General features: G+C 41.3%; 2 protein-coding genes across 2 annotated transcripts; both read right to left on the minus strand.

Moving 5' to 3' along the window:
- Nucleotides 1–3,882: 3,882 nt before the first annotated feature.
- Nucleotides 3,883–9,763, minus strand: LOC108108729. The gene is made up of 3 exons (XM_017216866.1): nt 9,707–9,763; nt 7,908–8,048; nt 3,883–5,010 (listed from the first exon to the last, which is right to left on the minus strand). The coding sequence occupies exons 1-3, from the start codon at nt 9,716–9,718 to the stop codon at nt 3,883–3,885; spliced, it is 1,281 nt and encodes a 426-aa protein (XP_017072355.1). The 5' UTR covers nt 9,719–9,763.
- Nucleotides 9,764–10,655: 892 nt separating this feature from the next.
- Nucleotides 10,656–11,419, minus strand: LOC108108735 (cuticle protein 8). The gene has a single exon (XM_017216873.1). It carries the CDS (start codon nt 11,397–11,399, stop codon nt 10,809–10,811), a length of 591 nt encoding a protein of 196 aa, XP_017072362.1. The 5' UTR covers nt 11,400–11,419; the 3' UTR covers nt 10,656–10,808.
- Nucleotides 11,420–11,427: the final 8 nt, after the last annotated feature.

Here is an 11,427-nt window from a genome sequence, read left to right on the forward strand (position 1 = left end):
GAAAATCAAGATTTTTCAATTAAAAGCCCGAGAAGCGAAAGGGGGAGGGTTGAGATTTGATTTCGTCATGATGCTAAGTAGGCATGGTCGTGAGGCAGCCATGGCCAGCTGTATCTGTACCTGAAGCTGATGCTGACGCTGAAGCTATATAGCCATATAGCTGGCTCTCTAAAGCCCGCAGATCGTTTCACCAAACTTACGCAACACGAGCGATCTGTGCGTGTGTGTGACAAATGCGTGGCGAGGCGAACTAAACTCGTCCAGCGATCAGCCTGAAGTAGGTTAAAATTCGCGCAGCTGACTTTTCGGCTTGCGTTTGCAAATGTTGAAAAATTAAAATTCAATCAAATTGCGAAAACCGTTCGCGAAAAGCCCAAAATGAAGAAAAAAGCTGGCCGACAGCCCGAAACATGTTTCATGTTCAATTAACAGCAGCAGTTTTACTCCCAGTCGAAGTCGCAGATGCAGTTGTAGTCGGGAAAATGGCAGGAAAAGTCGGGAACATTTTCGGACGCAACTCTTCTCCTGGCTTTCCGATAAAAATCGTGCAACACCCAATCACCCGAAGCTTAATTGGTCAGCTAGGTTTATCAGCTGGCACCGACTCTCGATCTGGATCGGCATTCTTTGGCTCGATTGCGTGTCTTGGTTTTTCCTATGTCTTTTTTCTGAGATTTTTCTTTTGGTCGAGTCTGGGCTTCTAATTGAAATGTCAACGCGTGTGCTGCTCAATCAATTTTCGAGCCAGCCATTTATGGTTGCTTTTATTTCGGCAAAACTTCGCCTAGATTTCACATCGGTAATCGTCTGGCCAACAGTTTGTCTTGCTTTTTTTTCCAGCTGGGTGTTTTTAATTGATTTGGCCGGCATGCGGTGTCATTCGCAAGTCAGGGACAATGTGGCAGCGATGGCAGCTTGATGGCTGCCACTGCCACCAAGTGGCAGACTTCAGACGCGACGGACAGCTAATTAAATGCGGTCATAAGGTGCGTTTAGTCAACGACAGTCGATATAAATATTAATTGGATCCTTTGGGACTTAATCCTTTAAGTTTGAAAATTTGACTAATCCTCGTATTTTATTATGGTTAAAGGTTTTGAAAATCGTTTCAAGACTTTTTTGATTTTGAAATATTACTATAAAATGTTGGTTAATGTATGTGTATTAATGTGTATTATATTATATTACTTTGCTGTTGGCTACTAACTTTGCCATTGCATTACACATGTTACAAATATTATTCCATATTCTATTGAACCAATAAAAACATGTTTTGAGATCTTTTATTTTTGTAACTTATTAGTATAAAGAAATAAATTTCTGATTGTAGGAAACAATAATATTTATATTCCTTTGATTGTTAATGTAATTTATAAGTTATTTATTAATAATATAATAGTTAAAGTTCTGGTTAGTTATGGTTATGATTAGCTATGCTTAAGTCACTATCGGGATAATGAGAAAGTGTTGTAAGTTTATTATTAATAAGTGTGAGACTTTGACTCAAGTGTAAATAGTAATATATTTTAATGACGCTTTTATCTGGTTACTTTTGAATACTAAAATAAATGATAATATCTTAAATTAAAAGAGGCTAGTATCCTGTTGATGTAGTTAACCTCGTAAGAATTTCATTATTCATAATTCTATAATTTAAATAGATCGTAATGTTGTAAACAAACATGCTCCAGTATTTGTCGTTTAATTGAATAAAAACCAAGGTGATAAGCCGGATATAATAACTTCAGCCGTAAACAATTTTATTTATGAAGCATACCGTCAGGGGCGATTGACTGATCTAAGGCCTGTGGAAATTTTAAGCTTCTGTAAACTTCTTTAAAAGGTTCGCCTGTGTATTTTAATCTACCCCCTTGGTAGCAGCATCTACACCACATGTCGACTCGAGTGTCATAAATATTTGTCATAATTAACACAGATTAGGCACAGATCGGCATTCTTAATGATCGCTCTGCTGCACTAGCTCTCCCACCAGCGAATGCCTAACCCCTCGGCTAATCCAATTTAGCTAATCTCATGCATAACTAGTTCGACCACGGATCGAGTATTCTAATTACGGGTGCGATTTTGATTTTGATTTCGATTTCAAATTCGATTGCGAATGCCAGCTTGAAAACTCGTACTTTTCGTCAACGCAAATCGTTGCGTATGGCATTGACTTGGATTTTCTTGCGATTTCTGTGCATAAATTGAAGTATCGACCTGCGATCAGGGACCAAAGTGTCAACTGGGTGATCGAAGTGAAGAGGGCGATTCGGCAAATAAAAAATGATTGCCAATATGCAAATTGCTCCCACATTGCGATTCTAGGCGAACCAGTTCCCCGGCATCGGATCCAAAGTGATGGCAATAAAAAGCGATGCTCATAAACGGAGATCACTTAGCGCGTTTTTAGTCGCGTGAGAATGCTGAGAAAATCGCCAGAGTGCAACAGATTCTCGGATTTCAGTTTACGAGAGTGAGTCGAGTGCAGAGGCGTTTGGCAGCGCTCCCAATTAAATAATTTACAATTTTCTAGATTAGGCGCCGCCTCCGTCCAACGACATTGAACGTAGTCAGGGGCTATGAGTCAGCTCTGCGTTCATATATCGCGTACCCGAGACTCTTGAGACTTAGATCCGGTTTGGGGCTCGCCGGAGTCGCCGGTGGAAAAGCAGCTCCGCTGACACGCACACCTTTTAAGGAAAGGATCCCTCCCCACCGGCAGAGAACTCTGGCCGAAAGCAATTAGCGGCCTAAACAAATCTGAGAGACAATTCTCAGAAGTGCCAGCATGGCCCATTGCATTGCAATCGCATAATTCGCTGTCAAATCGCACGCGTTTTTTGAGGAATACTCTAGCAAGGGGTTATTATAGTTCTTATTTGAGCAAAAACTAATTCCACTTTATTAATTATTTTATATAGTATACGCTCGTTAATTTAAGTAATACAAATCTTTCATTTATGGGACGTTTATACGGTAAAAACTTTATTAAGCCACCTTCTTGCGATCAACATATGAAAGTAACATGACATATTATTTATGAATTTTCAAATAAAAAAGAAAGCCAAAATAAATAGTGCATTTGGTGGAATGTTTGCAGTGTGAAGTGATGGTTAGAGAATCGTTGAATATTCCTAGTCAAAAAGAGCATTTTTCACACTGCTTTTGGACATTTTTGGGGCGTTTTCAAAGTTGCGTTGTCGGCTGGAAATAATTAATGCGAACTGGTGTTAATTTATGGTTGTAGCTTTCGTTGTTGGATGGCGTTGCTGCTGCTATTGCCATTACATGGCATAGTCACAAAACTCAATTGGAGGTTGGGCACTGCCAGGGGGATCAGAAGTCGGCGATCTTTGGCTGCTTGTTAGCAATTTCCTGTCAACCCACGAATTTTCTTGCTTATTGTTTGTCTCGTTTCGAATTCTATGATTAATGATGGAAAATCCCCGGCAAGTGCACCTGGAAATTTGTTCCGCAAGAGGTAATCATTACTTACCATGTCACGGAGTGTTGGTATTCTTTTGGAAAAAAAATACGGAATAAATATATTCCAGATCTATCCCTCTTCCAAGTTCTACCAAGGTTAGTACACTTTTGGTAATTTGAAATAATAATTTGAAATAATAATAAATATAATTTTTGAAAATTTTATAATAAATATAAATTTTTTAACTTATCATACTAAATTATAAATTAATTCTTTAAATTAGTTTTACCATTGAAATCTGTATAAATTAAAATCTTACCATTAAAAACGGGTTGCTGTTTTGGGGCATATTTATTTATTAACAAAGTTCTAAAAATAACATAACTAAACAAATAAATTACGCATAAAACGAACAAAATAAATAAAGAAAGGAAAAGGAAACATCATTATCTCTAGACACCTTCCAGGGTGCGATAGCTGTCCGAATCAAAGCTATGTCCGCCCGCATACATGGGAATCATGTGCTTCTTGTCCTTGCGCACCATATTCTGAACCAGAGTGGCCGACGCCGCCCCCTGTTCATCCTCCTCGTAATCCTCAAAATCATCTTCTAGAATTTTCGGGAAGAGAACAGGACCGGATTTTTCTGGTCTCCGGCCAATTGGCTTTTGCTTGGGATGCAGGGGACGCAACTTCTTGGGCTTGCGGTGGAAATAACTGGAGTAATCAGGTCGGGAATAGGACTTGGATACTCCCTTGTACTTGTAGTGCTTAAGTCCGGGTGTGGTGTGAACCACCTTTTTCTGGTGAATGTGATTGGAGAGGCTTTCAGGGATACTGACTCTGGGCTTCGATGGTGAGAAACTTGTGTGCAGGGATTGTTGAGAAATCGAAGGCTTGTGTATATAGTTGTGGGGAATCTCCTTTGGCTTATAGTTGTCATAGAAGCCGTGGTGGGAGTGGACGGGCGATGCTGTGGTGTAATAAGGTCGGTACTCCTTGGGTTCATTCACAATCACCGCCTTCCAATCGCCTTCTTGAACGGCATAGGTGGGCTGTAGCTTCTGCGAATAATCCTCTAACTTATGGGCAGCTGCAATTTGCTTATAATAGGTATCCCTGGCCTGCTGCAAACGGTCCCTAATTCCCGGATCCATATCCATTGGCACCTGCTTGATCCTGGCATGCGGCTTGATCTCAATCAAGCTGGGGATCTTCGGGTGCGAGTGGGTTAAGTCCTCAATGGGTTTCTTCAGCGGTTTTATGTCCGAACTGAGGACGATGTGCTCCTGGTCCTTGCTATAATGGTTGATCTTCGATTGCGAGGTATCATCGTTAACATGGTTGCTACTCTCCGGGGTCTCCGTGATGGGATGCGAATTGGCACCCACTGTCTTGACAATGGCATTGAATCCCTTCTTGGCATCGGCTGTATAATGCACCGTACGTATGGATCCATCTGGCTCCAGTATGCTGTAGTGACCCTTGACTCCATCGCCATCGCGAGACTCCCACTGGGATTTCACATCACCAGTATGAAGATCCTTTACCCCATAACTGAAGGCATAACCGGGATGTTCCTAAAACGAAAAGAATCCATAAATAAGATTAAGTGCGTTTAAAAACGCTCTTAAAACGCGTGCAGCTCTTATGGCGTTAACCGCACCCAAAATTCGTACACACACTTTTCGAAACCCCAATGGCTATGTCAACGTCTGTAGAATTTTATATGTTTTCATGACGACCAACAAAACAAAAAAATGCCAAATAAAAAATGAAACAAATCCAACTTTTTTGTGTCAAGGCGAAAACGCGCGCTGTGCACAGTTTGAAAGCCACTGAAGGAGGCCTTTGCTGGGTTGGGTTTTTCTGTTCTCGGGGGATTGGGTTTTTGTTTGATCTGCAGCCGGCATTGAAGTCAAAGATAATAAGACTATTAATTAGAGAGAGGTAAAAAAGGTTTTGTCTGGCTGAAAATAATGATTTTTTAGTTTGAATTTCTTTTTATGGCTAGCAAGTGTGAAAATCTTTTTGTGCACCTCTTTTAGTTTAATTGCCTTTATCATTTGTGATAATAAGAGTGTTAAATGCAAATTACTCTAGTTTAAACTCAAATGACATTCTAGATTGTTATTTATAGCCATACCGCCACGCATTAACCCCATAAAGCCAGCCACTAAACAAACCGAAAATTTACATAAATTCAATTAATATAAAATGTAGAGCGTTCGGTGTCACTCGGACACGTTTGTTTTATGAGTGTGCTTGTGCCTGTGCGTTTTCCCCTTCTTTTTTGGCACCTTCAGTATTTCTAAGGCAAATTGCAAAAGTTTTTCGCATGCTTCGGCGCTCGCTTCAATTAAGCGCAGACGTCCATAAATGGCCACGCACACAGATGCTGGCTGCTCTAATCTTTTTCATTTTCGGCCAACTTGCAGTAGTCGCCGTGGGTAACTATTGGTTACTTTTCTGGCTGCTGTCGCTGCCGCCGCCGTTGTTCGCTGCCTATCAATTTTAACTCCTGCTCCGCTGTCGCTGTCCGGACGAAACAAATGATTACAAGCGAGTGTAACTTGAGCGGCAGCCGTCGCACGCATGTCCCTCTATGTATTTCACAGTAGAACCTCTATATCTTGAAAGGGAGTGGCTAGTATTCCAGGAAACATCTTTGGTCACCTATGTGCCGTATTCCTCTGGTTCGATCAACTAAACAATGTTAAGATTACAGCACTTATTGTAAGGAACGCCTAGTTCCACTTAGTGCAGCTATACTGTGCGTCGTAAATATATTTGAACGCCTGGATAAATGGAGGTTTTAATAAGAGTTGCATAAGGCGGCGCATTGGCGCAGTGGTGGCCACCCAAAGAGATCATTGGGAGCAGTGGCCGCGGTTGGTGGCCAATTTTGCAGCAAGGTTTGTGGGTGCGTGTGAACTTTAACTCATAAATTTATGGGTGACCAATTTATGATTTGGATAACTGGCTTACTGGGCGTATGCGCAATCACTCCACTCCGCTCCACAATTACATGCAAATTACGCATACGCGGCGTTGTCAACATTTTGACAACAAATCGCCCGACAGATCGTGGGAGCACACAGCGCCGATTCAAATCAAAAAATTTCTGACAGACGCGACAGTTTCAAAGGCGTTTAACCGTCGCAACGACCGACAGTCAGACAGACAGACAGCATGGAAAACATTTTAACATTTTTGGAAAACGCACCTTGTCGCCGGTCCGTTACTTACAGAAAACAGTTACAAAAGAAAAGAATTCAATCTCGCCTTCGGACCACCTTTCGCTTAACCTGGCCCGTAGGTGCAGCAGCCACAAGCTGCGTTATATAGCCATATATGGCGCCCCCGATCGTGTGTGCACGCAAAACGCATTTTCGCATTTTCGCTATTTTGTGATTTTGGCTACCTGCCAGCTTCCACCACTTAACCCCCGCTTGGGGTACCACCCCCTCTTTAGAAATAAAGACAATGGAGTGGAAGTCAGGTCGGGCCAACAAGTTGATTTATGTGGGCGGCGGTGGAGGCGGCTATTGCCATCGCAAGATATAGTATTGAACATTCTGCAGTCGCACGACAACATTCACTTTCAATGGCGGAAAATGCGTTTTCCACGATCGCAAGATTAGCCATAGCTGGTATTTATGCGTTCGCGAGGGGATTTCGACTTAAACTGCTTTGATGTATTAATCGGTGCTTGGTTCCGCTCTACTTTCTGATAGATCGATCAAATTCGTAATTAATTGTGAGAAGTCGGATGATTTATTTCATTTAAAAGCCGCCTAACGATCAACTCTTTGGACAGCTGTCCGCCATTATAACGCTAAAATATGTTATTTATTTGTTAATATTTTCGCCAAAAGCCTTTACGAAAAACGCTTGTGGGTTTTAAATAAAATGAATTGAGTTATTACTAACTTAAATGTACGTCAAATGTATAAATTAGTTTGTCCTGTAGTAAAAAAGTGGAAATATTTCCATTTAGTGCACTGGATTGTTGTAGTAGCCTTTTCGTAAACTTAAAAAATCTACAAATATATAATCCCAAATAATTGTATTACATGGTCAAAGATTTTCCATGTGTGCTTTAACTAAGTAACCAAAGGAAAACTAGAAGAGTCTGCCTTCCGAAAACCTTTATTATATAACAATATGTTAGATTTCTTAAAAATCGTTTGGCTTCCATAACTTAGTTATTTTGATTCGATTTTTTGAAATTTTTGCTTGAGAAGTAATTAATAGAAGGCAAGGTAAGAATAGGAAATAAAAAAAAGCAAAATATATAAAAATCAAAAAATGAATATATCTATCTATATCTTATCAATTCTTTAACAATTTCTGCCCTTTCCTCACCAATTTTTCCCACCGTACCACCTTACATAAATCCATATTCGTAGCATGCACTCGACTTGCCTGCTCAATGGGATTAGTTTGGCACCTTTTTAGGCGCTGGCTCACTTACATATTGCGGGGCGTACTCCATAGTTTCGTCATCGTCATCGGCGACCACAACAGGTGCCCCGCCTCGAACCGCATCGATGGGCGGGGGGCGTGTCCCGAGGCAGATCAAAGCAAGCAGGATGGCCGGCAAATGGGTCGTTATCTGAAAAAAGGCATTTAAGCGGAATATGAATGCGTTTTTATCAATTGGGCGCTTAATAAACGGAGCGATAAAACGAGTTAAGCAAACACACCAAACAGTTAATAAATTGCCTACAAAATTATTACGCGAGCCCAAAGGAAATAAGTGCAAAAAACCACCACAAAAAGCAGTGGCCAAAAAATATTAATTGGACAACGAACGGAGGAGCGTGTTCGGAGATTGGACGGGATCCCGATCTCGATCTCGATCGCAGACCATGTCATACAGCGTTGTGACAGTTGTCAAATGGTAATGGCAAAATACACCTTGCCGTCCGAAATCTGAAATCCAAAATCCAAAACCCGAGGTCCGAAATTAGGCAGACAGATAGACACCGGGGCACATTTGTATCGAGCATATGACAGCAAATGCCTGTCCGGCAAAATCTTTCGGAGATTGATGGCTTTGCTTAAGACCAGTAGCTAGCCCAACGGAGCCCCGATTTCGTTCAGTTCGATGGAAACGGGTCTGGCAGGATGGCGGGCACCCGAACTCACATCTCACAACTCACAGCTCGCACTCCAGCCGCATGTACAATTCAATTTTCCCAATTGCAATCGCCTCGCATTTGTTTCTTTGCAAATTGCAAAACATTTTTTGGACATTTTCGATTTTCGATTTTCGGCTGCGAGTTGCAAGTTTCTAGTTGCAAGTTGCGAGATCGGCCTAGCCTCGCCTCGATTGGCATGTGTCGCTGCTTTGGGGAGGTTCGCTTTGGCTCCGACGAGTTGGTTTAATTAGCACAGAGACGATGGCCATTCAATATCGCTGCCGGCGAGATTTGTCAAGAATGGCACGAATGGCATGCCAGCAGAAATGTGGCTCAACAAATGAATCGAAATTCGTTTCGGCATAGTTGTCATAGCTAAGTAAAATGTGTATTAGCAAATCTCAGCCAACCACTAGCCATTGCCAAGATGCAAAGGATCTTAATTTGAATTTGTTAACTTTTTGCCTGTTACTTTCAAATCCGTAAATAAATAATTTAATACATTCTACAAAGGGAAACAAAATTATTTTGATTCCCTTTTCTGGCTTAACACTGCACAGTCTTAAATAACATAATTTATAAGAACCACTGACTGTATAAAACATGACTTAGTCTGCGGAACATGTTATGGAGAATAAGTTATACAATTAAAAAAGGATTACTCTTTGGAATTTGAAAAATATGAAAACAAAAAGATGGAACAATCAAAAATTTCTTTAAATAATTCTGCAAACAAAATGAATAATACAAATTTCACTTTGACACTCCGAATTAAAATAAATATATGATCTAGGATAGGATTTTAGTGAGTAAGGTTAATAAATACATAATATTATATATTTACACTTTTTAATAATTAACAAAATATGAACGACTTTGAAAAATCTATCATTACTTTAATTTATTCAGATTTTTTTATTAACTACTTTGATTTAACTTGCATGAAATAATATTTTGATTTCTCAATGCGAAGGAGGTGGATTTGCATGTATACTTGCTAGACTTTCACTTAAAGTGAAAGTGGATTTCTTAACTTTCGCTCTCGATTTCCAATTGCCAAAAAATGTGGCTTAGCAAAACGGCAAATGATTTTGTGATTTAATTTATTGCCATTTAACTCAACACTTACATAGAACCACATGTCGCTTTTAAGAAATTAATTCGATTAATTCTGCGGAAATCACGTCACTGAACACTGGGCGTTTTAAAACGCTGACAAATCGCGTTGCTGTCGCTCCTCTTCGATCCGCTGCCGTGGTCTCAATGTCAAGGACAAAAACGTAATTAAAGCGTTGGCGCGGCATTGCCAAAGTATTTATAGATGAAGACGAGGACCGGCACAAAGCTGAGCCTCGGTTTCGATTCGTTTCGTTTTCCCGGCGACAAGATTTTCCGGCTTCACCGGTTCCACTTCCAACGTCCAATATCCAATAGCCAACATCCAAGCCGCCAGACGCAACCAACTGCGATGAGCAACACATTGCAGATTGCACACTGCAGATGGCAGATTGCAGCTGCTTTGTCGCTTCCTAAGCTCGGTCTAATTGACAATTATTTGCCGCTTGGAGAGCTCACAGCACGGAAACCCGTTTTGCCACCGATACTAGTATATGTATAACGATATACTCGTACAACCCAAACTCCCCGATTTGGGCGGCCCAACTTTTGGTTTCAGGCGCCGCCGTGCGGCAAGTAAAAGTCGTCGTCGACGCTTCGCTGCAGCTGTCTAATGGCATTATAAAATTTATACCTGCCAGCATTACGTTTGGACTTTACATAAATTAATGGCGATTTGCTCTGCGAATGTGTCGTGTCTCCACTTTGCCAGTTAATCCTGGTAATCCGTATTAAAATCAAGTGCTATAGACCGAACAAGCGCCGGGGCTACAAATTGTGCAGCTTGGGAAAATTTCCCAGAGTCTTATGTTCAATACGACAGAGTCGGAGTATTTAACTCAATGTTTTACACTATTTTAATCTACTTTTTTATACTTTTATATTATTAAGTTCCCGCAATTAGCTTAATATTCAACTTGAAGTTGTGATAACGAGCCTACGATTGAGACCCTGAATTGTGATATTTTCTCTAAGCATTTATGCTTATGTATTTCAATAATAATATATTAAGACTACATGTGTAAAATGGTTGCTTTAGTCAGGTAAATGTGTTGCATTGTTAAATATTATTTTGGTTCAGATCGTTTCCGTAAGTCCACATCGAGGTCCTTGAATCAGTGCAATTGCTTTACGCTCACGTAGCTACTGGCGTGTCCTCCGTGTCCATATCCGCCGTAGTGCGCCACATCGTGACCGTAACCGTAGTCGGCTCCATAGATATCGCCATGTCCGTAGCCCTTGTGGTAAACCTGAGGATGGTGGGCATGGCCCAGTTTCTTTACCACGGCATTGAACCCGTTGTGATCGTCGGCAGTGTATTCGACCACTCGAGTGGTTCCATCGGATTCCTTGAGGGAGTAGCTGCCTTTTACCTTGTCGCCATCCCGGACTTCCCACTGGCTCTTCTGGTCGCCGGTGTGGGCATCCTTGACGCCGTAGTCAAACTGATACTTGGGATAGTGGTGGGATTCGTGCTTGTCATATCCATACCCGTAGCCGGCATAGCCGACACTCGGATAACCATGACCGTAGTTTCCTCCATAGGCACTGATCACATCGTGATCGTATCCATATCCGTGGCTCTTGTGGATGGGCTCTTCGTGCTTGGTCACCGAACTGTAGCTGGTGGCATGTCCTCCATGCGGAGCCGCCCAACTTCCTCCGACCAAAAGGGCAAATAACAAACTTCCGCAAAAGGATTTCATTTCGTTGCTTTCGAATCGGAACTTTGAT

The sequence above is a fragment of the Drosophila eugracilis genome, unplaced genomic scaffold (genome assembly GCF_018153835.1).
Source record: "Drosophila eugracilis isolate 14026-0451.02 unplaced genomic scaffold, ASM1815383v1 contig_2154, whole genome shotgun sequence".
NCBI classification, from domain to species: Eukaryota; Metazoa; Arthropoda; class Insecta; order Diptera; family Drosophilidae; genus Drosophila; species Drosophila eugracilis.

What these genes read in the sequence shown, in the direction of transcription:
- LOC108108735 (XM_017216873.1), bottom strand. Translation starts at nt 11,399, where the DNA reads ATGAAATCCTTTTGCGGAAGTTTGTTATTTGCCCTTTTGGTCGGAGGA.
- LOC108108729 (XM_017216866.1), bottom strand. An exon ending in TGGAGTACGCCCCGCAATAT is followed by an intron (nt 5,011 to 7,907) that starts GTAAGTGAGCCA and finishes TTTTCGTTTTAG; the next exon opens with GAACATCCCGGTTATGCCTT.